Source organism: Maylandia zebra, linkage group LG1, assembly GCF_041146795.1.
Source record: "Maylandia zebra isolate NMK-2024a linkage group LG1, Mzebra_GT3a, whole genome shotgun sequence".
NCBI classification, from domain to species: domain Eukaryota; kingdom Metazoa; phylum Chordata; class Actinopteri; order Cichliformes; family Cichlidae; genus Maylandia; species Maylandia zebra.
The window spans coordinates 20,480,965-20,506,591 of record NC_135167.1 but is presented as its reverse complement, the minus strand read 5'-3'; the positions used below and the strand labels follow the sequence as shown (position 1 = coordinate 20,506,591).

General features: G+C 39.3%; 3 protein-coding genes across 4 annotated transcripts in view; 1 reads left to right on the top strand and 2 right to left on the bottom strand.

Moving 5' to 3' along the window:
* Nucleotides 1-1,668: 1,668 nt before the first annotated feature.
* Nucleotides 1,669-10,502, top strand: ampd3a (adenosine monophosphate deaminase 3a). Of its 2 annotated transcripts, none has more exons than XM_004543157.4 (15): nt 1,669-1,784; nt 4,325-4,547; nt 5,069-5,243; nt 5,673-5,838; nt 5,938-6,157; nt 6,261-6,390; nt 6,879-7,073; nt 7,211-7,342; nt 7,434-7,597; nt 7,677-7,803; nt 8,321-8,484; nt 9,210-9,330; nt 9,532-9,705; nt 9,865-9,975; nt 10,097-10,502. In XM_004543157.4, the coding sequence occupies exons 1-15, from the start codon at nt 1,760-1,762 to the stop codon at nt 10,271-10,273; spliced, it is 2,304 nt and encodes a 767-aa protein (XP_004543214.2). In that variant the 5' UTR covers nt 1,669-1,759; the 3' UTR covers nt 10,274-10,502. The 2 variants fall into 2 exon arrangements, with proteins under 2 accessions (XP_004543214.2, XP_076739118.1); XM_076883003.1 differs by having other exon boundaries at nt 1,755-1,772.
* An 85-nt stretch (nt 10,503-10,587) lies between these two features.
* On the bottom strand, nt 10,588-12,420 carry lyve1a (lymphatic vessel endothelial hyaluronic receptor 1a). Its single transcript, XM_004543158.5, has 6 exons — nt 12,266-12,420; nt 11,988-12,171; nt 11,763-11,902; nt 11,162-11,341; nt 10,985-11,057; nt 10,588-10,885 (listed from the first exon to the last, which is right to left on the bottom strand). Exons 1-6 carry the CDS (start codon nt 12,351-12,353, stop codon nt 10,741-10,743), a joined length of 810 nt encoding a protein of 269 aa, XP_004543215.2. The 5' UTR covers nt 12,354-12,420; the 3' UTR covers nt 10,588-10,740.
* Nucleotides 12,421-14,111: 1,691 nt separating this feature from the next.
* mrvi1 (murine retrovirus integration site 1 homolog) overlaps nt 14,112-25,627 on the bottom strand; it is a 32,540-nt gene continuing 21,024 nt past the window's right edge. The window contains exons 15-27 of the mRNA XM_014412399.3: nt 24,150-24,581; nt 23,904-23,982; nt 23,267-23,384; nt 23,142-23,172; nt 21,111-21,251; nt 20,765-20,896; nt 19,994-20,144; nt 19,742-19,791; nt 18,866-18,997; nt 17,460-17,521; nt 16,716-16,826; nt 16,462-16,590; nt 14,112-15,045 (exon numbers count right to left, since the gene is read on the bottom strand). Coding sequence (XP_014267885.2) covers nt 14,883-15,045; nt 16,462-16,590; nt 16,716-16,826; nt 17,460-17,521; nt 18,866-18,997; nt 19,742-19,791; nt 19,994-20,144; nt 20,765-20,896; nt 21,111-21,251; nt 23,142-23,172; nt 23,267-23,384; nt 23,904-23,982; nt 24,150-24,581 — 1,731 coding nt within the window. The 3' untranslated portion in view covers nt 14,112-14,882. The remainder of the gene's footprint in view (nt 15,046-16,461; nt 16,591-16,715; nt 16,827-17,459; nt 17,522-18,865; nt 18,998-19,741; nt 19,792-19,993; nt 20,145-20,764; nt 20,897-21,110; nt 21,252-23,141; nt 23,173-23,266; nt 23,385-23,903; nt 23,983-24,149; nt 24,582-25,627) is intronic.

The window sequence follows — 25,627 nt, the reverse complement described above, 5'->3', positions numbered from 1 at the left end:
ATCTTCTAAGTCTTCCACTTCCAGCTTCCACCTGCTGTCCTTTTGTTAATGCCACTGTGTCCAAACCACATCATAGCAGCTCTCACTATCTATAGAAGGCATAGGTGTAACAATTCTCCAAAACCACACGCCATTTTTTTATTCTCCCCACAGCTGTGATTGCATGATCATGATTGGATCATACAGCTTTTACCAGAACAGAGTGCTGTAGGCTTCAGCAGCTCCAAATGGGTGTCAGTGTATAGGACCACAGCAGCTTTGAATGAGAAAGTTAACTTAAGGAAATCATAAGAAAGAGAAACAGGAACCTGAAAGGAATCCAAATTGATAAAAATAGCAAGTAAAAGTTTAAAAGGGGAAGAATCCAAAATTCCAGCTGAAAGTGGTTGAAATATTTTTTAAAAAAAGAAAAAAAAGCCTACATCTCCTGTTAAATAAAAGTAAACAGTTCAAATTTTGTTAAACAATGAGTAGATGTTGGTATTATTACCCAAAGGTTAGGATTAAATGTACTTATTATAATGGATATTTGGTGTGCTAGACTAAACATAATAGCCAAATAGTAAGCAGGCCAGCCTTGTGCTTTAGAACAGGTGGGTTTAAAAATTATTTTCAGGGTTTTGTGCAGGTTAACATGTCCAGGTTTCAGCAGTAGATTTGGATTGGATGCCCCATTCATCAGTTACCACATTCTAAATATCATTACTACATATTAGACCATTCATTTTGTCTTTATTAAGTACATTTTAGTATAAAAGACTCATCTTACTGTATTTACTTAAGTTATTTCTGCTATAAATATACAGTTTTCACTTTGAGAAAAATAAGAAATGACTGTGAGTCAAAAAAGAAAAGAAAAGAAAAGTGATTCTTGACTTATTGACCCATAATCTGGCAAACATATCTCTCGTGAATGATAACAAGTCATTCTGAGAACATTTTTGTCACAGGGTAGGCGCTGCAATCAATGTTTAACAAAGAAATATATATTTTTTTATTTATCCAGATTAAGTCTCATTGGGAATAAAAATATATTTTTCTAGAGAGATCTGCAGAAGATGTCACCAGAAGTCGCAATAAATAAATAACTAAATAAATCTGAATATAATGTAAAACGCAGAGTTGGTAGAATAACGTTCTAAATCATGGCGACTAAATTCTATTCATCAACATAAAAAAGTCTATGGGGGCAAAACGCATTCAAACATCGCCAGTCATTTTTTGGCAGACATGTTATAATGCAAATGATAGAATTACAGAATTGGCCCGCACGGATGCTTTTTTAACCCGTGTTCTTTTATCTGAAATGACAGCAGCGTCAAACGCGTCAAATGACAAACAGACATGAGAGCAGACTAGGAACAAACATGAAGGACATTCACGCATTTTTGCATCTGAGTGTGTAAATCCCACTGAAGTGAAAGCTACTGAGCCCAAAACAACGCAAGAAACAAACAAAAAACTTAAGCAGTGCTGTTAGTAAAATGCGGCTCAACAGATTTAATCTATAGAACACATTTATCCAGTAAATAATCTGTCGCAGATAGAGAATACAGACAGACGATTTTAAACCGAAACTATGGACCAGTCTGTGTGTTCAGCATGAGCTCCCGCGGTGACCTAGAGAGCCCCCTTTACTCCGAGTTCAAGCTCGACTTACCTCGTTAACCCATCGACCTTTCCGGTAAATCCTGGGACAGATTTTCCTCAAAAGCCACCTCGCAGACCCGCCCCCTCTTTTGTCAGTCATGCGGTGCAGATGGCGTGCATAGGTGAGCGGTCAGGTAAGCAGAGTGCAGAATCGGTCAGATTTAATTTGATCTCCTATCAGAATGTAATGTCGTGTAAGGCGATGGACATGCAGACGCTATTAAAAAGGATGTAGGCCAGCTTGAGGCCGGCCTGAGGTCAGGTTTAGGTTGAACTTTGGTGCTAACGTTGTTGTTGGTGTTGTTTGAAGGCAGCATTCATAGCTGTTTCAGCAGCTGCTGTCTATAAAAACATTCGTCTTTATGTATATTTTATTTCATGTTCATTTAACTTGATTCATTTTAATATAATTATTACAAAGACTACATCGTAGGTCATTCCTCTATTTAACTCAGATATATGGGCGAGGGCAGTTTAGCACACTGAACATTAGGCTGTATTGCAAGCACAGGCCAGGTCCTGCTGTAATTTGTGCAAAGTCTGCCAAATAATGCATATACTTAGTCTTGTCTTTCACACTTATCAGTTTTTTGTTTATTCCTTTCTATACACAAATATGTTGCCTTTAGTAGTTTTTGCTTACAGGTAGCCCTGAAAAAAGAAATCACTCAGAAATGAGGAATCCCAGTTTAATCCTCACTGCCCTTCGTTGTGAAGCACTGAACTACAGTTTTTTTTATGAAACAAAAGCATGGGTTTCATCTAAATTATTTAGGTGTGTGTGGCAAGAGAGGAAGTTTAATGATTCATGAACCCATCAGCCAAGTGGCTTTGAGTCTTTCTTTCCAAAGTGTTGTTGTAGAGCCATAAAGGCCCACGGTGATGCATTCAGGATACTGTGTGTCCTGATTGATGAGCTTCCTGGAAACACCCTGGCAGAACAGAAGCCGCCTCAGATTACAATGTACCACGCAGTCTTTCTCTGTTGTTGTTTCACCACTACAATGATAATCAAGACACTGTCTGTTAGGTCACGTTTTTGGTTTGATATACTGTAAACAGATTGCGTGTATATACTGTAGTTAAAATAAGGGATTTTTTTTTTCAGTTGTAGTGTTGATGAGAGCTAAAAGAGAATCACTGCTATTCAAAAGAGGAGACAAAAAAGAGGAGTTTATTTTAACAGAAGACTTGCATTCCTTTCATATCTGGTTAATGTTGTTGAACTAACTTAACTAATGGAAGTTATTCAAAATTCTTTCAACATATGTCTGGTGGGGATTTAATGAATTTTATGCAGGTCTGTTCATTATTTATATCAAAGTATAGTACACACAATAGTGTAGTTTATTTTTATGTAACTTGTAACTTTACAAGTCTTCAGGTCGACCCACTCTGATTTGCCTAGAGGTGTGTGTGTGTACTAAAGTCCCATTTTTGAGTGCACACTAATTAAAAAAAGAAAAACTTCACATTGCAAAAAATAACTGGTGTTAATTTCTGTAAATAGCTTATGTGAGTTCTTAATATAAACAATTGTATTTCTCAAAAATACAAGACAAAGAATGCTCTTTAATTTGAAATTCTTGGTTACAAAAGTGAAGAAAATGTCATTTTCATTCAACTTTGAGAGGAAGTTGTACCATAAAGTCTCAGTACGTTATCTAATCTGAATTGAACAACGTTCACGAGTTTCCAGATGTTATTCTAAATATAACTGAGAAAGTGTTTTTACATATATGCATATTTTTCAATTTTAAGACCCACTTTGTAGGGATGTACGTTATCCTGGAGGAGTGTGATAATTCAGCCCAAGTTTAAAATATACTAAGAGGCATTAAAAGCACAACAATGCAGCATTTTCATACAACATTTATTCATAAAATGACTTGTAATAATTCATAAATAAATAAATACATGCATATCTAGAAAAGTACTTGATGAATGAAGAAGCTATAATTGCACCGCAATCACTATTGAGCAGAAAATATCGTGAAAATTCGATGACTTAATATTAATGTTACTGCAGTTAATAATGATATTAAATATTACTGCATTGCGCTGACTGCATTCCTTTATATAAGAGGTGTTAAAAACATCACGCATGACATGAACTTAGTTTTTAACATTTTAACAAACAGTTCACTCAGAACTCTCTAGGTGGTGATGCTGTGCAATAGTTGGATAATGAAACAGAATAGAATAGAAATATCCTTTATTGTCCCTTACTGGGGAAATTTGGGTGTTCCAGCATCAAAGTGACAGGCAGATGGAGCACGCAGATTCAAAAAACAATTTGCAGCATAATGAAAAAAATACAGTACAGTTAGTAAGTTATTAAAAATTAAAAAAATTATTAAAAACAGAAAAAGAAAAAACTGTGCAAATAAGAGCAGGGATATTAACGGCTATAATGTAACTATAATATAAACAACTTATTGCGTTTGTTGGGCGCAGTGATAGTTATAAAGTCTACCAGCTGCGGCGAGAGAGGACCTGCGATGATGAATGCCCTGTCCCCAAACACGTGCACAGGTAGATTTCCCTGTTTACAAAACACCACACAGTAGTCAGAGCATTTAACGTCCTGACAAGTACTGCAGACCTCCTTTGCACTCTACAGTCAGAGACTTCAGACGCCGGCCATTTTACTGATGCTTCTGGTCTCTTGCAGACATGCCTCGTCAATTTCTAAAGGTGAATCTGAGTGAGGTGGAGGAGGAGACGCAGTTGCTTGCAGAGAAAGTATATGCATCGGCATTAAAAGAAGAAGAAACCAAAAATGCCTTGTCGATGTTCACGATGCCTGAGGACTGCCCAATTGGCCTCCAGCAAGCCAAAGACCATGAACTGCTTAAGGAGCTGGCAGAGCAGCAGTCAGAGGAGACTCTTAAGAGGTAAGTCCTGCTTGGACTCTGAACCGCAGATCAGTCTGTTCATGCAAGCAAAATTATCCTAGTATAAAAAACAAAACAAAAATCCCTTTATAAGACGTATATTTTCAGTTTTGCTTATTATTTATGTGGTGTTAGATATACATGAGCCAAGACTTAAAGTTTTCAGTCTGCTCCTTTTGATTTTTCTTTTGTGGTCTTGATTCTGTATGATGTAATATAGTCTCCTTAGGCACACAGCTCTGACTGTTAGCACTGAAGCCACACCCACCTGTTATTTAAATCTTTTCTTTTCCATAAAAATGGAAGGTGGGGGTAAAGGGGGATGAACTAAAACAGATTGTGCAAAGTTCAAACTGTAAATAATGCAAAGCGGCTCTGTGGAGTCTAATGATATAAATGTGAAGTTAAAACTGAGCATAATAGGCCCCTTTTAATGAGTCATCTTACCATGATTTTAGGTAAAGACTCGTTCATTTAAGTGAGCTTTGCACCAAATGCTAATCAAGTTGCTGACTTTTCAGGAGGAACAGCCTGAGGATGATTCGTTCCAAGTCACTTTGCCTACAAGTCCCAGCCAATGCAGATTGGGCACGCCTAGTGACACCATTCATGTCCCCCAGTTCCACCAGCTCATCTGTGCAGGAAAACTGCCCTGATTATCAGAGGGTTACTATTAGTGGAGATTACTGTGCTGGTGTAAGTACTCTCGTTGAAAGTGCCAACTGGTGTAGTTACATACATATACATCCCATATGTAATATTTTGAATTTGAATATTAAATGGTAAAAAAAAAAAAAACTCAGACAAATGTGAAATGACAATATCTTCAAATTGAATGTAGCATGATTTAAGTGTGCAGTATCCAAAAAATCGAATTATTGGAAGTAGAGACAACTGCATGTCTTCCTGCCACCCTCTGAAGGAATTAATTCAAAATCTTAAAAGTGCAAAACTGTCTACATTTTGAAGTATAAAAGATGAATTTAGATGCCAGTCAAAGCATTGTTGCTTCAAAATCTAGCAGCCAGTCACTGCACAGTGTCCCTCCATGATCCAGTGTAGCCCTCACTATTACTACTATTGGATTAGACTTGAATTTATGTTTAATGCTCATCCTCCTCTCAGATCACACTGGACGACTATGATCAGGCCGCCAAAAATCTGTTTAAAGCTCTGCTTCTTCGAGAGAAATACTCAAAGCTAGCCTATCACAGATTCTGCAGAACGACGAGCAAGTTCCTACGAAGTGCTCAGAACACGACCTGGAGCGAAGAAGATGAGGTCCTTCCAGGTATGATGTACGAAGCTGAGCTGTATGTATAACAAAATTTAAAAACATGCTTTGTTCTAATTTATATGAAAGTAATGGAAAAACCTTTGCGACCACCAGACATGTGCCCATGTTCAGAAGCTGGGGAGGATCCCTACTGCATGGACAACATCCCCAAGGATCTAAATTATAAACTGAAGATGAAGGATGGGATAGTTTATGTGTATGATAATGAAGAGGCTTTCAAACAAAACCAGCCTCATGACCTTCCTTACCCAGACTTGGAGACCTTTGCTGTAGAGCTGAGTCATGTGCTTGCCATGACTGCAGATGGACCCACGTAAGTTTCCAAAACAATTATGCAGACATGCTGGTTGAAAAACCGGTTATCATCCATTCTGCACTTTTTAGAGAATGAACTGAGTGTCACTTTCAATTTTCAGGAAAACCTACTGTCATAGGAGACTAAATTTCTTGAGTTCAAAATTCAACCTCCATGAGATGCTCAATGAGATGGCTGAGCTCAAGGAATTAAAACGTGTGCCTCACAGAGATTTCTACAATGTTAGAAAGGTTAGTATTCCATCTCTGGGAAGTGAGGCAACCATTACATCTGACTGAACTTTAAAGTGAGTGTAGATACTAAAGCATGCTCTGCAAACTACCCAGATTAACCTGCAGCTGTTATCATTTAATTGCTTGGCAAAAAGCACTTTGAAGAACTTCTGAATGTGACAGCAATGTCGTTTGTAGAGGAGGCAGAGCCTGAAGCCTCAGGGGAAGCTTCACCAATTACACCATCCAAAGTAAGAGCTGGTTCTGCATCTTTGGCACAAAGTGAAGCACATTTTCAGTGCTGCTGCTCCTTTTGTCACAACAGAGCATCACCTCCACTCTGAGATCCATCTGGAAAGGAAAAGCTAGTTGAGGTGGTTCAGACATCTGTTTTAGTTGCCTCTTGGATTGCTGGGCCTGAATACCTTCTGAGCATGCCCAACTGGGAGGGGTTAAATATAGGATATTAGTGCGTGCAGACTGAACATACGGTTTCTTTCTTGCAGGTGGACACGCACATTCATGCAGCTGCATGCATGTCTCAGAAACATCTGCTCACCTTCATCCAGAAGACGTATCAGACTGATGCAGAACGTGTAGTTTTAGAAAAGGGTGGACAAAGAATGACACTCAAAGAGGTTTTCCAGCACCTCAACAAGGACCCCTATGACCTTACTGTGGACTCTCTCGACGTACATGCTGTGAGAAATATTGTCTATTCTTTTGAATTCAAATATTCCATTAAGACAATATATTTAAGAATTTCAGATTTTGTCTTTCTGCTGCTTGCATCATTCTGGGATTCTGAATCACACTTTATGATTTATTACATTTACAGGGGAGACAAACCTTCCACCGCTTTGATAAGTTCAATGCGAAGTATAACCCAGTGGGAGCCAGTGAGCTTCGCGAAATCTTCCTGAAAACTGACAATGTTGTTAATGGAGAGTATTTTGCTTGCATCATAAAGGTACTATCATCATTTGTAGCATTTCATCAATTTCAAGACGGAGTGATGCAGAGAAAACTTGATGCACTCTTCCTCTCACCATTTTTTATAGGAAGTGGCCCGTGGCCTGGAGGAGAGCAAGTATCAGCATGTAGAGCCACGCCTGTCCATCTACGGAAGGTCTCCTGACGAGTGGTACAGTCTGTCCAAGTGGTTTATTGACCACAAATTATACTCTCCAAACATAAGGTGGATGATTCAAGTGCCCAGAATATAGTAAGTGCTTCATGCTGAAAATGCAGGCTTTTAATGTAAATGCATTTTGTGAAATCTAAAATTTACTTTTATGTTGCAGTGATATTTTCAAGCTAAAGAAGCTGATACCCAATTTTGCCAAGATGCTGGAGAACATATTCCTTCCTTTGTTTGAGGCCACAGTCAACCCACAGAAACACAAAGAACTTCACATTTTCCTCAAATATGTAAGATTTGTTGTACCAAAACAGATCTCAGCAAATATTATGAGGATCAGTTTTGCACAAAAAGATGTACTTCATGTCTTCAAATGATGCATTTATGTGCAGTATAATAATAGTTGAGTGATATAGCAGACTATACTGTAGTGGTAAGCAGATGCACCCATTAGGGCAATGAAAATATAATGACGCATCAATATGAAAACATGTCTTTATAATATAAACTGGCTTCATAAAATGTAAAATTGTTCAGAAATACACTGTATGGGCAAAGGTATTGTGTTCCACTACTTAATATTGAAGTACAGGTGTTTTTAGTCCCATTGCCACAGGTGTATAAGCTCCTGTGGGTGTAACCTGCAGGTGGCCCAGTACGTCTGTCCATATATTGCACAATATAAAAATAACTGACTGTTGATTGGTAACATTTGTGGAAACAAATGACTAATAACCATTTAATATTAATACCTGCCGGGCTTCATTAAAAAATCCCAGCAGAAAATGACTGTTTTTGTGGATGCAGGTGTCTGGCTTTGACAGCGTGGACGATGAGTCCAAACACAGCGATCACATGTTCTCCTTCAGGAGCCCAAAACCAGAACAGTGGACTTCAGTTGAAAATCCTCCATACAGCTACTACATCTTCCACATGTACGCAAACATCATAGTCCTCAACAACCTCAGAAAGTAAGTATCATTCCCCAGGTACGGTGAAGTATCAGAAGCAGGCAGATTGAATTTACTTGATGTCTGCTAAATGGGTGACTCAATATAAGTATATGAAACCCAAGGTAATTCAGAGTTCTGCACAGAAAGGGAGAAAAATGCAAAGACAGTTAAAACATGTCAACTATATGTGTATATCATGATATAAAGCTGTATTACTCTACCCTGTAATGATTAATCTTTAGATGGGGAAACACAGACAAGAAATTAGGGTTAAGATGAAGTTGCAGACATGCTTTAAGCCCCAATTTAAATGTTTTATCTCAGATGTACAGAAAGGTTGTACCAGCAGTGAAGACCATAAAAAATAAAAGCTGATTCATTTTTTAATATTCTAATTTTGGAAACGCACAGACGGCTTAAGAGGTATCTGCCCTGCCGAATAACTGACAACTCCTTTGTGTGACAATAAGAATACTTTTTTCTTTCGTAAACACATAGATGAAGGAAGACTTGACATGGATGTAGGACATGTTAGACCCTGACCTAGCAGTGTGTGTCCAGCCCTCAAAAGACAGTTTATTCTGTCACTTTGTATAACTGTCAGTGGAAGAGTGACTAATAAATTACAGGAAAGCCAGTTCTGAACTACTTGATGCTTAAAGCTGATCGGCACTCGGTGTGATGAAGATGATTAAATGCTGTTATGTGATGTTGCTTATTATACTCTTCTGCGTCTTGTATAGAGAGTGTGGACTGAACACCTTCCAGTTCCGTCCCCACTGTGGAGAAGCTGGATCACTCACTCATCTGGTCTCTGCCTTTCTCACTGCTGACAACATCTCACATGGACTCAACCTGAGGAAGGTACTCACGACTGTCCCGAGTTATAAACCAGTAAACCACAAAGCATTGCTTATAAACTGCAGAATATCCCAAAGGTCACCGCTATAGTACGGACTCCAACTCACTCAGCATTAAGATAAAACACACAATGACAGTGTGTACATTTGTGTGTTTTCCCATCTTTCACGTTCACGAGCAGCACCTCTGTCAAACTTCCTACAGAGCCCAGTGCTGCAGTACCTGTACTACCTAGCCCAGGTACCAATTGCAATGTCTCCACTCAGCAACAATGGCCTGTTCCTGGAATACTCCAAAAGCCCGCTAAAAGACTTCCTGCACAAAGGTCTGTGTGTGTCCCTGTCCACAGATGATCCCATGCTGTTCCACTACACCAAGGTAAAAAATAAATAAATAAAAAATCTACAGGAAACTGTGTTTTCAGGTCATCATTCAGTGATCCAAAACCATTGTTTGCCTAACTAATACAGTATTTGTTATTTTGATTCATTTCTGTAGTCTGAATAAAGCTTATCTGCTATTTGTGTATCCTCTGAGGAACCACTGATGGAGGAGTACGCCATAGCAGCTCAGCTGTGGAAGTTCAGCACCTGTGATGTGTGTGAAATAGCCAGGAACAGTGTGCTGCAGAGTGGGTTTTCTCACCAGGTGTGGTCACATCCTTCATTTGAAAAAAGACAACATAAATTCTGTCTTAGCAGGCATTGGTCAACTCACACAAGATCTAATCATCCTTTCTTCCACCTACTGTTGTGATTACTTTTGCAAGGATAAGATGCACTTCCTGGGAGAGAACTATCTGAAAGATGGACCCGAAGGAAACGATATCCGTAAGACCAACGTCGCCCAGGTCCGGATGGCCTACAGACACGAAACGCTGTGCAATGAACTCAGCTTCATTGTTGATGCAGTGAAGGCTGAATCTATGAATTCCCACAGCGAGTAAAGAGGACCTCACATTTGACAGAATCGAAGCATGTTGCACTCTAAGATATCTACATTTACCTTTATTTATTTATTTTGTAAAAAGTGCCTCTGGCTGGCTGTGATGGAATAAAAACTTCAATAAAACTAAAACTAAAAGAGCAATACTTAACTAATTGCAAATTAATAGCAGATGGGTTTTCTAAAATTGAATTGTAAGGGACGAGGCTCAAGTATTCAAAGGCAAAGCTGTGGAAGCCCACAATTTAAGAAGTGGGTAAACCTGCAGAAAAGCTGTTATTATGAGTTTTTGTTGTGTAGAACACCAAACCCGTATGAGTATTTAAAATCATTTTATTACAAACACTGCCCTCCAGTGGCTAAAATGCACCATTTAACAGAATACAAAAAGAAATCACGTTACAGCCATTCTGTCTCTTAATTTAACACAAATCGAGGATCACAAACAGTTTCTCATCAGAATAACGTTTACTGTGCGTCGTCGCCCACTTCTATCCTCTCATCTTCCTCAGCAGCTTTCTTGGTTTCTGTAGGGGTCTTCACACAGATCCACTCTTCTGTCTGGATGTACTCTTTCTGCTCTTTCACGTCTGACTTCTGAGAGCAACGTCTTCTGTTTTTTATTAACAGATGGACAGGAAAAAGATGTAATAATATGCAACAAGAGAAACTTTATTGTGTTTTATGTATTATAAAAAAAAAAAGCTCTTACAATTTGAGGTATGTCAGGATGATTGTTATAAGCAGAAGAAGCGCACAGGAGCAGAAGATGAGCACAGCTTTTCCTAAAATATGAAACATGCACACTGTTGATAACGAGGCCTTTGCCTGTCTATTAGTCTTGTGCTGTGTTAACTGACTGTGACAGAGTTCAGATTACGAGTCCCACCCGCAGTAAAGCTTTGTGAGCTGCTGGCAAAGCGGGCTGGTTCTATCTCACTGTCGAGCGTTTCAGGAGTCGAGGAGGAAGATGTGGATGGTGGTGTTGTGGTGTGGTGTGTGTGACCCACGCCATGTGTGCTCTTCAAAGGACTGTCAGTTACTTCATCCATTCGTTGTATCGCTGCATCTGTGCAAAGATTAGACGATTTTCAAACAATTCTGATTATTTTTTCTTTTCTTTTGTACTTCCTCCTGTTTGAAATGATGATTGTTTTGGAAAGTGCTAGGAGTGTATTGTATGTATTTGAAAAACCTTCAATAAAAATGCTCTCCAATGTTTTTTTTTTTTTTTTTTTTTCCCCCCCATCCTAGTTATGTGGAATATACTAAAATGCTGCTGAATACAAATTAAAATCCAATGCGAATACAATAAAGAATCAAAGTTTGTGTTAAGAGTATTCATTAATACTAATGTATTCTTATTTACATAGACTATACAGCAGACCTGTTTTATTCTTTGAATAACAAAGCTGTGAACAGCATGCACAATCACTTTTTAAATATCTTTTGTCTCTTCATAAGTAAAATGCAGGTGCAAAGTTACTCACCTGTCTCGTTGAAGCAAAACACATCAAACTTTTGTTTTACGCTGGCTCGCCAGGGCACCAAGCCGCTCTTATTCCTGCCACAGCTGGGAATTGGGTGGATGCGGGGAATGACTGCGAAGTGTTCATCAATCCATCCAAACCTGAACAAAATATTACATTAGGTGCTCCTCGTTATATTACTCAGAGGTGATACTGAGGTGATTTTTTCTCTCACTTTGGTCTCACCTGCATGTTTCTAAACCTCTAAAAAGAGCTTTCTGTACTTGTGCTTTTGAAGCAATGTTCAGTCCAAAGGACCAGCAGAGCCTGCGAGCTTCACTGGCATTGAAAGCATACTCAGGCTGGTTGAGCTCATTTAAAGATGTGACCAGCATTACTCCTGCAATACTTTGATTGAATCCTGGGGAAACTGGAAAAAGCATATTTATATTTACTATATATGGTAGTACAATAATCTATATATATATATTTGTACATATTAGAAAATATGTGAAATAACTTACCTCTGAGGTTCCTTATGTCAGTCATTTGAACAGACAAGGCTGAAGTAACGAGCAGTGCTGCTGGGAGGCAAAGCCAGATGATGTTCATGACTGGTCAGAGTAAAGACAGATGAATGCTGGGTATCACTGCTGCTGCAAGGTTTATGTGTCTCTGAGCCAAAAGGCACGGTTAAATAGAGGTGATCATGCTCACTGGGATGTGTGGACTCTGTCACTGCCAGAGAATAACGGAAAAGGAAGAAGGAAGTAGTGCACATGGGTCAGATCAAGAGCCATCCTATGTTCTGGGAGCAGGGCTCAGGAGACGATAAGTAATACATCAAAAACACTAATCTGCAGAAATTCAGTAGAAGGGGAAAAGCAGTGCACACGTGTTCCCATTCAGCATTTTTAATGTGAAATGTTGTTAAACTTCAATAAATAAGTTATGTTTTCAGGTTCAACTGCAACCAGTATTTTTACAGGCACAAATATATATATATATATATATATATATATATATATATATATATATATATATATATATATATATATAAACACTCACATTTACTTATTAGAATTCTCTTTTGAATCTTATTACATCGAAAAAGAAAGTTTATTAAAATAGTTTGCTTACTCTCTTTGCACTGAATAGAATTGCGTACAGTTTTGTTGTACTTTTTGTGTGATGAAAATAAAGAGTCTGTATATAGTAATTCTATTCTATTCCATGATTCTGTACAAACAATATATTAAAAGGATAAAGTGAAAGCACAAAAGGTGGGATTTGCAGTAGAGTTGTGAAAGTTTCTGAAAACCATGATGTAATACACTCGAGAAGAGATTCTCTTCTGTCCTGATGATTTCCTCTCTCTGGGAAATTCTCCATCATGTGTGCGCTTATTATCTTTGGTCTCCTCAGATGAGCCTTTGGCACGCGGCCTCCTATTTCCACAAAAACATTTCTCCGCAAGCCCCGATGGCAGGAAATGACGCAGAGCCTGCTGACGAAGATGCAGCAGGGTTTTTGACAGATGTGAGGTGACACTCTGGATTAGAGCAAGAATGCTCATCGTACATATCACCTCTCTAAGAGTGGGGTTTGCATGTCCTTAAAGTTGTTATAGAATTAAACTAAATTAGACTATGAGACTTTCAAATGGGAACACAATAGAATTTCCCAACAGGTCTTGGTGAGAGAATTTAGACATTTTTCCAGCAAAAGTATCCTGTGGCCTCTGTTTGCACAGTTGCATCTGAACAAAGCATGGTCTAGTTTTGCAGTGTGGATACACACCATCACACCACACACCTAACGCAGACCCTGTAACCATAACTATAGCCCCTTAACTTTATCGACTATTACATTCTAACCCCCAACCATAACTCTGACCCTAACTGCCCCCTTTTATAAAAATTTTGTGGACATTGGCAGGTTTTTTCCCCCTGCATTCCAAAACTATATCATAACAATGTGATTGGATACTTGCAATATTGACCCTGGACCAGCATTGAATATGATGATCCAGGAACAACACCAATATGGGGATATCAGATTATTCTGGAACAGAGTGGAGATATTTGGTCTTAATGCACAGCTCCATGTTTGGTGTTTGGTGAGAATCAAATACAGCAGACCTCAACTCAATGGAAATGCTGTGGTGCGACTTTAAAACATCTGTGCAGGAATAAATGCCCCCCAAACTCGATGAAATGGATCAACAAAGAAGAATGGGCCAAAATTCTGACACTTCAAGTTATTGCTGCTAAAGGTGGTTTTACAAGCTACTGAATCATTGGCAGTACTTAGTTTTCATAGCAACGAATATTTGTCGCTACTGAAATGACTAGAGGAAATATTTCAGGCACTTTTTATTTAAAGGAGAGGTGACAGACCATAAAATGAACAGAGAACGGACAGCACAGCATGTGCAAAGACAGAAAAGGAATCATGAAGTCTAAACAGTGCTCGTTTACAAGAAAAAAAAATCTCTCAGTGCTCTGAAGTAACAATCAAACATGGCACAAATGAGAACCATGAGCTGAGTATTGCACTTGAAGAACTGCTGTGGAATGTGCTTACATTTGAAACATTTTTTTAATAGAAAAAACAACAGATAAAAACATTTTTCTTTAAATATGTATTAAAAGTCTCTCAGGGACTTCATTATCTATCAAACCTGAGAGATTCTATTGTGTAGATAAATATACAATGTTTCTACTGTGGCATTTAATGAAAAAGTGCCATATTCAGCATTCAAAGTACCAGAACCAGAATGTATAATTACAAGATCTAATTTAATTAAATATCTATTTCAGCACACAATATAATTGGTCCCTAAACAGAATCATCTTATCTTTTGCTGCAGCAAACATCCTTTCAACTTTTCATTTCAAGCAAGATTATAACTTATCTCTGCTGACCATGAAGAAGGCCTCACGAGCCATAAAGCCTCCCAAAATGTCTCTGACCCTTGAGTATCGGGGTCATTTGATTCAAGTGTGTCTGATGATATGGTAAACTGGCAGAGACGTGATGTATGAGGTCTCTGTTATTCTGTTTAGCGGGTTCTTTCGTTGCACTCTTACACCCAGTCCAAAGATCTCAATCAGTGTCTCACACAAAGTTCCTCTTCCCTTATGTGTCCTCGTGTCGGTTGTAATAGTCACTGAAGAATGAATAAATACTGAACACCACACACACAGCCACAAACAGCGTCAAAGTGAGCCATAGAAGCCGCCGACTCGTGGATACCTTGGGGCAGAACTCGCCTACAACAGCCAGGACTTCCTCCATCCTCCTGCAAAGATAATAAGTTCATATAGCAGGTGACAAAATATTGGGCAGGGGAAAGTGCTCATTATGGAGGAACTACAGAAGTTTCTTTAAATTACAGACATTATCTAAACTATAAAAAGACAAGGAAAAAGACCGTATATATTTGTTGAAATAATGGCTGTGGAGGCTAATTTTACTCTCACTTTTAATCCCACAAGATTAATTTAGCGATACGCATGTAAAAGTTATATGCAGCTGTGCAACCTTTGCAAGCTGTGCAAAGGTCTTGAGCTTTTTCCTGTAAATTTTTAAAGTGGTCTTGAGCAAAAGTTGCCAGACATTGGCTGCGTTTTCACTCATTTTCAGTCCAGTCCTTGTACCTGACTATTTTCTTTCTTTTTCTTGTTTTGACAAATGAATCATTCAAGCATAAAAAAGCCAACACATAGCAAATTAACAAAGACCTGACACACGACCTGAGTTGATCCATGTACCGTTTATGTTTGCTTTTATGCTCTATTTTCACATATGTTTGCAAATGCTTCCATAAATCACTGCACAAATCACTGAGTGTTTTGTGCTTGGACTTATTAATCTTTTCTGTTTTTTTATGTGTTATACTTTCAGCACTTTCTGGGTTGGTTTCCTTATTTTTATGCCTTTCTAGTTTTAGTTTAGTAATCTAGGTTCTGTTCATGGACATTGTTTGTACTCAGTTCCTTGTTTCAGTTATCCTGCATCTTACTGTTAAGTCTCTGTCTCTGTTAGGTGTTTTCCTGTTTTATCTTGGTGGTCTTTCATCTCTTGTTCTTTGTGTGTAATTCTACTTCCCTTGGTGCGTTATTTCTAATTAGTTCCAGCTGTATTTCCCAGCTGTTTCCACTTCCCTCATTACTTCTTGTAGTTATTGTCTCCATTTCCCCTTAACTTTCGTTGAGTTGTCCTTGGCAGGTGTCTTACCTAGTGCTGGTCTTTCCTTGTGCTTTCTATTGTTCCCTGAATGTTTGCTTTCCTCATCTTAATACGTCATCTTGGATACTTTCCAGACTTTTTAAACCTTGGTAGCTGTCAGCATTAAAAGCTCACCTTATGTTATTCTGTCTCAGCGTCTTGCATGTGGGTCTGTAATAAGGTCTACCATCCCCACAGCAACTCATGAGAGAAATGAGGTGTGGCTAAAGACTTTTGCAGAGTACTGTAGATATAAACTCACTCTTTGTGATTTTAAAAATGGGTTTGTGGTGTTGTTATAATTTTTTTTATGTATTTTCAATTAAATGTAACATTTTGTGTGTAATAAAGAGATTCATCTTCCACTGATCATGAATTATTTACAAAAAGAGCACAAATAATTTGTTGTGCTTATATCAATACTATCAGAGATGAGCATAAATACACAATTTATATTTCCTTTTCTAACATGACAGAGTGAGTTCACCTGCTGTTCTTAAGCCTCTCTCCGCTCTCTTCGTCCTTATTTTTTGTTTCCAGCAATTTGTCCGCAGCACTTTCGTCTTCACGTTTTTCTTCCTGAAGCGCCTTGCCTTGCTTCAGTCCATCTTGGTAGCTGCGTTTGAAATATTCACATTTACAAGTGAAATTGGGACACACAACTGAAATGATTTCTGATAAACAACTGTGTCATCACACTGTCCGCTTATCTACACTAAAAAGTAGAAGAGAGGGCCTCACCCTTTTTGATAGGCCTCCTCTTCGATATTTGCCTTGATCTCGGCTCGGAGCTCCTCCAGGTTTACTGAAGGCTTGGCTGGCTCATTTTCCTGCTCCGACACACTCTTTCCACTGCATTGTTTCAGATAGGAAAGAACAATTAGCCTTGGACACCGTGACGATCACAGCAGACGTAACAAAACACTGTTACAGTCAGGTTCCATCACAGTACTGCGGCCCGGTCGTATAACGGATGAGACGCAGCGCAGGCCGAGTGGGATGTGCATCCCACCATCACGAGAACGATGAGTACAAACGAAAAACTGTGATTGCACTTTGCACATTTGTTATTGCGATTGTCCTTAAAGAACATCTAGCCCAGACACTGAGAGAGCTCTACTCAGGCTGACTTTATAACTACAATATGATTGGAGCCTTGTGCCTGGACTTCATCAAACTCTTTCATAAATGTTTAGATTACTGGATAGCAGTCCCGTAATAGCATATCCCTCAACTCTAGCTTTTTTTTTTTAATGCTTTCAGGTTTATTTTTACCTCACTGGAATTGTTTCTGCACTTTAAAAACATCCTGAAGGTCACAAAAACAAGCTGAAGTCCCATCTGAGCGCTTTTGATAAAAATGATTAGAAGTTCAGGGGTGAGAGGACTGAGGAATGACCTTGAAAATTAAGCAGTGGCACGTGACTTACATGCAGCCATGTATGTGTGTGTGCACGTGTAACAATATTAATACAAGAAACATACCATTCTGTTCCTGGTTGTGCAGCCTCTGTGGAGGTGGTGCCTTTCACGTCATTTGCTTCACACTGAGGAGAAAAGTGTTAAAAAAAATCGTAACCCTAATCTAAATCTTAATAACAAAACAGTATTTGCTACAATTGGCTTTACTTCTCTGGATGAACATATGCTTTAACATTTCGGGCCTTTATAAACTTTATTATCTATTTTTGATTTTTCAGTTCCTCTTGGAGAAATACTAATTTCACATTTCAGAAGGTTTTTGGCACAGTTACATAACCCTTGTTTTTGTGCTATGGTCTGTGTATTTTGAATTTTGTACACACTCAACAGATGTGAATTATCTCAAAAAGAAAAAAGAAAAAAGACAGAGTGATACAACAGTTTTAACCAAGGACAGCAAAACAAATCTGACTAAAACTGTGTTGTGAGGACTGCCTCGAATTTCTTGAGCTGACATTGTTTTTAGTGATTGTCCCTCGAGAGGATTCAAGTGTCCAGCCAGGTTCCCTTCACTGTGCCAGAAGAATGTCACAACTTGTTTATGGAACCAGATTTGACTGACTGCTAAGCCAGGACAGATCTAGCCTTTCCTTGACTTTCCCAAAGGAAATGAAGGTTTTTCTAGCTACGTTCACTTCTGGTAAACCCGGAGAACTCATTGATGACATAGATTGAAGTGATGAGTTATTTATAGGATCAAGCTCTACTTGTTCAGAAACTAATTTTGAATTCGCTATCCTGAGATGCCCAGTGATACCTTGCATAGTGTCCAGCAGCACCTGGAACCTTGTATTGGATAAGCAGAATACCTGGAGAGAACCCAGGAAGGAAGATGCAAACTCCACTTTGCACGCAGGGTCCTCTGATCAGTAATCATTGCTTTAATATGAGACAGACAGTCTGATACTTTATGGACTTTATTGTACCAGTTTCGACTCATGTCGATGGTCAAACACCTCGAGTGACCCTGCTAAAGTAAAGTAAACTTCTATAGGAGTAATCTTCTATATGCCAGATATTTGGTGTTAATATGTTTCTTATAAAGATGAACTATTTTAGCAGGAACTCATTCAGAAACTCCACAGTTTTATTTCAATGTGCTACTGAGGACTGCTCTGAGAATCAAAGAGAAAAACATTTGTTTGTATCAAGCAATCTGTCACATACGACACATAAAAAAAGTTTTAAAAAAGTACTTTTTCCTTTTAAAAACTGTTTGTGTCTGTAAAAATGCCAGCTACATTTACAGAAATACTTGAGTGGAAGTATTTTATTTTACAAGAGATGAATATGTTGCCCACCTGCTGAGAAACTTTAACTCAGCAGTTTATCTGTGAGCGTGGGTGTCATTGTACTAAATGCTTAATACATCATTTCCCATCATTTCTCATCAGGACAGGAAGACCTACCAGGACAGGAAGAGCAGCACCAGTTGTGGGTCCTGCGTTGGAGCCTTGGCCAGCTGTGGCCGGGGTCTGACCCGGGATGTTAAGAAGATTAAACTTTGGCACCACCGCTACGCTCACCCTGCGTCGAGGCACCTGGTCGGGTGAAAAGAAGACAAAACATGGAGCACTGTGTTTTACAAAAACAGAGTCACTATAACTTTTCTTTTTTGTAAAGAAAAACGAAACAGAAAAAAACTGTAAAAACGGGGGAGGGTGAGACATTTTTAGGTGTGCTCGCAGCATGACAGTATGGTCATACTTGCCACCCACTTTGGCGGACGGATTTATCTCTGACCCTTTGGACTGGTCAGTGAATAGGAATCATGGTCCCTAGAGGCGCCGATGGGGACAGGAGGTTAAGACCATTATCCTCGTCTAGTCTCTTTATTTTATTTTATTTATTGTTGTTTAGGGTTCAATTTAAGATTCTTCAGATCACTTTTAGAGCTCTTCATGGTCAGATGCCTCCGTATAATAGTGAACTTCTGTATGGAACCATATCTAACTACTAGCTCTCTGAGCTCAGCTGATCCTGTTGGTGATGCGTCAGAAGAAGTTAATGACAAAAGGCAAAAGGTGACTGTGCTTTTGAATTTGTGGCCCCCAAGTTGTGAAACTCGCTTAAATAGAATTTTGGATCTGTGGACACTGTTGATAACTACCAACCTGTACAGATTTACTTTTATATTTTTAAACAGCTACTGTGAAAAATAACCATGACAATCAGCCAAGTGGTTGAATCTTTATATTGCTTGTTTTGTCTGACTGGCAGTTGCACATCCAAAACCTGTGCAACAACGTGAAGCAGAAAAAAAACACAAAAAATTCATTGCTTACCTTTCCAGGGATGAGGGGCATTGGTCTACATGGACGTGGAAGTCCATCGTCTTTATAAAGAGAGACAAAGAACCAGCATTAATAAAGCACAGTAACCATTTAAATGCTGATGTTTCTCCCACATCGACAGTAAAGCTGCTCAGTAATGCAGCATTAGTACACTCCAGGCGCTGTGGGAATTTCCTAGCGGAATATACGAGTGAAGATGAAGCCAGCAGCGGTGCTGAAAAGGGAACACAAGTGTAATCTTACCTCCAGGGTCTACAGACACTCCGTAACGAGTCGAGTTCTGGTTGGCCAGCTTCTTAAACTCCATGAGCTCTGCATGGTCCTTCTCATACGTCCTCTTAAGATTTTCCACATACTGCATCATAACCTCTGTGGCCTTGTTCATACGCTTCTCCTGTTAGACAATAAAACCAGTCTAAGCAGGCTTAAGTTACAGCATGAGCACAAAAACAAGAGCTTCCACTAAAAAACTGTACATAGAGAGGAAATCATTCAACAGATGTACAAACCAAATACACAATAACCTGTGTATTTATGGATTTGTCCAACATATCTTTGACTTCTCCCATCATGTTGCTGATATTTTAAGTGAAGTTAAATGTTTTTAAAGGTGAATTAATGACACTATAAATAAACTGAAAACACACAGATTATTTATTTGATATTATGGGAAAACACAAACAAGTATTTCTCTAAAAATATCCACACTCATCATGAATGAAAAAGAGGAATTAATAGATTGCTATTAATAGATTGGTAGCTGTACACAAAAGCAATGATTCATCTGATTGATTTGGGGTTTTAAATAGCTGAAGCTCTTTTCCTGATGTTTTCATTAGCTGGCCTGAGGTCAGCCATGACATCAGATAAAAATCCTTCAGCATAATTTAAAAAACGCTGCCAAACAGGCATTCCTGGAGTACCAGTTGTTTAAACAATAAGCTGTTTCGTGTATTTTCGCAGCATGTTTCACTAAATTGTATAAAATTCTCATTCGTCTGTGTGTAACTGCACCTGGCGAACTGCGCCCACTATCTCTGCTCTGCTGGAGAGCCGTGTGGCAAGCCTGTGCAGCACTGCTACCGTCTCTTTTAGGCGCTGATAGGCTTCGCGCTGCTCCAGGTTCTGCCACATCGGCGCAGTCATCTGCAAGAAACACAACATGTTGTTGCAAATCTCAGGAAGAGAAAGTGTGCGTCCTTTATTGCACCTGAATTAACTCAGGCAAGAAAAATATTTACTGTGGGACACGTCCAGGAAACATTCAATAAATGAATGAGCACTAAAGAGCCAGGGGGAAATCTCCTTTTGTTGTAAGTTATCATCTATCTTACATCAGCCTCTGCTTTCGAGGACCAACCTTTAGCGCTCCTTTGAAGTCGTCTAATTCTTTTTCCGTGTCCTCCTCAGTCAGGTTCCTCTCCCTCTCTGACTGCTTGAGTCGCGTCTCCAGAGTGTAGTTGTCATTACGAAACGCCAGTGACAGCTGGACGAATGCATTCTGTAGAAAGAAAGCTAATGCAGTTCAACACTCAGATTAAGAAACATATTAAAATGAAGGTGAGCTGCCTGTGATCGCAACACATGAACTCATTGTAAATAGTCATAGACGGTGGTCGGTGCACACGGTTACTGATGTGTGAGAATCAAGCGTCCCTGAGATGAGCATGGGGAACAAACTGTGAGTGTGGCATTCGACCTCTTGATGTTTTGTTATGTTGATCAAAGCTAATCTGCAGAGGTTTTTCCAACATACACGCCTGAGAGGAAATCTATGACCTCTGACTGTCCTGATCCAGACACATCCCAGAGGGAGCAGCGCGAGAGGCTATAGTCCGGGGCTTACAGCGTCACAGATGCCTGGATTTTCTCCACAGGAAATCACACAGAGTCTCTTTGGACTGATCAGGAACAGAAAAACACTTTCCTGTTGACAGAACACCACCGAAGCCAGGCAGGCAACCTCTGACGACCATGTAATTGTTTTTGCATCTCTTGTATAATTTTACAACTTCCACGAGCAACTTTTACCCAAGAATATCCCCAGCAGGGAATTATAAAGTTTTTATGATTCTAAGCATCTGCTTTGGGAACACAACAGGTTATTACAAACACTTGCACATGTACTTGAAAAAGCTCAAACCTGAGTGGAACAATCCATCTGCTTCCAGTGTTTGAACACAAGTCACTGTTCAAAGCAAACACTTTACTGCTGGCAGTCACTTTTATGATTTGCTATATTCTAACTCATGTGCAGCTAATCACTGTGGATAATTTAAAAGGCGCAAGTCAGAACGTTAAAGCAAATATGTCTTATTTGAAAAGGAACATTTGGAATCTGCTTAAACTTATGTTTCGTTTTTCTTTTCTTTGTTTAAAGAAGTAAATTACATTTTTAAATTGGTCGAGTCTCCACTCCCTTCAGGCTTCCAAACGTTACATAAGATAAAGTGTCTTTAGCTTCTATAGAAACATATTTGCTCATTTATTTGTGTAAACTGACTTTGTGCACAGAAAATATGTGAATGAGCTTCAGAAGTGCTGTTAGGTGGATTTTGTTACCATCATTTAGCTGTTTCCAGTCTTTTACTAAGATTAGTTATCAAACTAACTGCTGTAACAAAATTATTTCCCAAATTTGCAATAAATATTACTTTATATTACATCATATCGACTGGCATTATTAGGTAAAATTAGATTTTCACAGATACATCAGTATGAAAGTATTTATTGTCTATTTTCAGTCAAAGTGATGCTTGGTGTAGCCTCAAATCAGTCCCAAAGGTGCTCAGTTTCCTGTTCTTAGTGATAGGAGCGGCACCCAGTGTGGTATTCTGCTACTGTAGTCCATCTGTTTCAAGGTTTGATGCATTGTGCATTCAGAGATATTTGTAATGGGTGTTTTTTTGAGTTACTCTTGCCTTCCTATCAGCCCAAAAGCAGTCTGGCCATTCTCCTCTGACCTCTGATATCAACAAAGCATTTTCACCCAGAGAACTGCCACTCACTGGAAATTTTCTTTGAACAGACGATTGTTTGGAAAAACCCAGCAGATCAGCAGTTTCTTACTCAGACCAGCCCATCTGGCACTGACAACCATGTTACATTCAAAGTCTCTTAAATCACGTTTCCTCCTTATTCTGATGCAGTTTGAACTTCAGTGAGTCGTCTTGATCGTGTCTATGTCCCTGATCAATGCACTGAGTGCATGATTGGATATTTTCATTAATAACGTTTGAATTAGGTGTACCTAATGTAGTGTACACATGCATAAACAGAATAAGGGCCAGTGTGTCAGTATTGCTCCCTTTTAATTTACAGACTAAACCCCATTATCCATCCTCTTATCTAGTTCTTGGTGAGAATATAAATTCAGAGATCAGGTACCAACCTCAACTTCTTTTTCGCTGAGTGGAGGAGCACTGGAATGAAATGAGAGAATGGAAGCATTACTCATAACAGTGAGATAGATGGTTATAAATTAAATGTTAACTACAGCAGCAGGTTGTTACACACCAGCCAGGCAGACCCCGATGAAGTTTGAGTTTTCTCAGCATCAAGTCTGAAATGTTGGGCATGGCGTCGGATCTTTCATTTGTGTCACTGGTAGGTGTGTTCAGTGATGACGGCGAATCTGCAGACACAATGCTACACAAATTAGAGCTCAAAATTATTTCTGGAGAATAATTTAAGTTTAAGGTAATTTGATACCTTCTGTGCAAGCTGACATAAACCAAATAGGAGATAGGAGGAGAGTGTTGTTACTACTACTAGTCCCATATAAATACATCGATCTTTGGGTGGTCAAACCAGTTCTCACCGGAGTAAATTCCAAGCAAAATCTTAGTGATTGGACTTTTTAAAGTCTCAGAACATAAGCATAATTTCCTCTTTTCATCAGGTGCTCTGTGGTTCACAAGCTTTAACAATAATGCCATCTGCTGATAAAAAACGAGAGCACAAGTTTCCTTTCTGCTGCAGTACTGTCAGGGGTGGAATAGAGGTAAAAAAAACAGAAAAGAAAGAAAAGAAAAAGTCGTCATTTTCTGAAGCGAATCAGATTTCAGGAAGTGCACACCCTCAGTGTGCTGAATGTGCTTCTGAAAGTACTTTCTGTCTTACACAGGGCAAGAGGGCAAACAAGGAGCGTCACCTTTTTCCTGTTCAGCAGCTTCGCTCAGCTCTGGTAACTTCGATCCCACGATGCTTTGGTTTCGCATTAGCTTGTGCTCCTGTGCGCGCGCACACACACACACACACACACACACACACACACACACACACACACACACACAAAACATTATGGCATTTTTATATAATTGTTACAACATTCTACCAAATGGACAGCTGGCACATAAAAAGAGGAAATGATAACAATAAGACTGAATTGCTGCTTTACCTCTCTGAGTTTAGACAGCTTCTGTGCACCCACCGGTGGGGTGGGGAAATCCTTGTACCCCGAAGTCTTTAAGCCAGCATCCTTGGGCTTGTCTGAGAAACTGTCCTCAGTTTCTGAAGGGAAAACCGGGGCTCCATTTCTAGAGTTAAGACTGCCTACAGCATCCCAGGAAACAGCTCTCATTAGTGGTGGAAAGGCCCCAATAGTCTTAATCTCTGCTGTACACGGTGCCTGTTGAGTAGAAGGTCTGGGCACAGGCTTGGCGACCCCTGTGGCTGGAGCCTGGTTTGGACTTCGATTTGACTCGTCTGATTTGTTGACAACTGTAGGACTCTTGGGTTCACCGTTTTTCTGAACAGCAAAACGAGGTGTGAGAGTCCCCGAGGACACTTTCCTTTTGTCAGCTAACTTCCAGTCCACCAACAGCTTTCCCTAAAGTTGGCAAGATATGAGAGAAATACTGTATGTGCATTTCATCAGGCATTAAAGCGGTTGGATAACACTCCAGTTGGACATGTTGGTGCTTCATAAGAGAAGCTAGGGTAGCACTACAGCATGCTTGTGAGGACAAACTAATAGTTAGAAGCTGAGATTCAGAGTATACTGTCCTGTGAAAAACGGAGTATACCCTTACTGCTTCCACAGGAATTAAGAAGGTAAGCAGCAGCCATGTGCTATTATTAAATACACTTAATCAACTGATCATCAGCAAGTGTGAGCACCTCTATAAAAGCAGAAGCTTTGTCAGTTCATTAGTTTGTTATTAGTTTATTATTAACACAATGCCACAGTTTTTCCAGGAGTGGACGTCCCAGTGCAGAGCTTAGGCCGTGCAACACTCCGAGAACCTAAAGAAAACCTGGAGGCTGTCGGTGCAATCCCTCCGCCTCTTAGTGAATACACATATGGCACAAATGTTAAAATTCTAGCTGACTCCCTTTTTGAGTTGTTGCATTCATTGCATGCATTAGTATTGCATAGAATTGTATAGTTAGTAATTAGTACCTTTTTATCTCTTAATTTTTACTTAGCATGTTATTTATTTGTAATTCCTAGTTTTATATCTCTTGGAGATATATCCTTTATATATTTATAAATGGAACGTGGGGGGGGGGGGGGGGGGGCTTAGGGTGAAACAGCATTTTGGTACACTGTATACTGTGTATACTACTGTATTGACAATAAAGCTCTTGAATCTTGAATTCAAAGAGATTTTCAAAGATGTGACCTCTGACCGTGACCTTGAGTTCAAAGAACTCATCATTACCAAACAAACTTGAAGCAATGTGATGCAGAGCGGGCCAAAATTCCTCCACAACGCTGTGAGAGACTGATAAAGATAAAGATTTCGAGGTATTGCTGCTAGAGGCGTCTCTACAAGCCACTGAATCAGGACTGCATAGAGTCCTGTGAAGTGTTTCTTTTTCACATGACTGCACAGCTGAGGTTGGTGTGAAATTCAGACAACAGACAACTTA

What these genes read in the sequence shown, in the direction of transcription:
- lyve1a (XM_004543158.5), bottom strand. Translation starts at nt 12,353, where the DNA reads ATGAACATCATCTGGCTTTGCCTCCCAGCAGCACTGCTCGTTACTTCA. An exon ending in GTTTTGCTTCAACGAGACAG is followed by an intron (nt 11,342 to 11,762) that starts GTGAGTAACTTT and finishes ATCTTTGCACAG; the next exon opens with ATGCAGCGATACAACGAATG. An exon ending in CTCACAAAGCTTTACTGCGG is followed by an intron (nt 11,058 to 11,161) that starts GTGGGACTCGTA and finishes TTCATATTTTAG; the next exon opens with GAAAAGCTGTGCTCATCTTC.
- ampd3a (XM_004543157.4), top strand. Translation starts at nt 1,760, where the DNA reads ATGGCGTGCATAGGTGAGCGGTCAG. An exon ending in ATGACTGCAGATGGACCCAC is followed by an intron (nt 6,158 to 6,260) that starts GTAAGTTTCCAA and finishes TTCAATTTTCAG; the next exon opens with GAAAACCTACTGTCATAGGA. An exon ending in ATGGACTCAACCTGAGGAAG is followed by an intron (nt 9,331 to 9,531) that starts GTACTCACGACT and finishes AACTTCCTACAG; the next exon opens with AGCCCAGTGCTGCAGTACCT.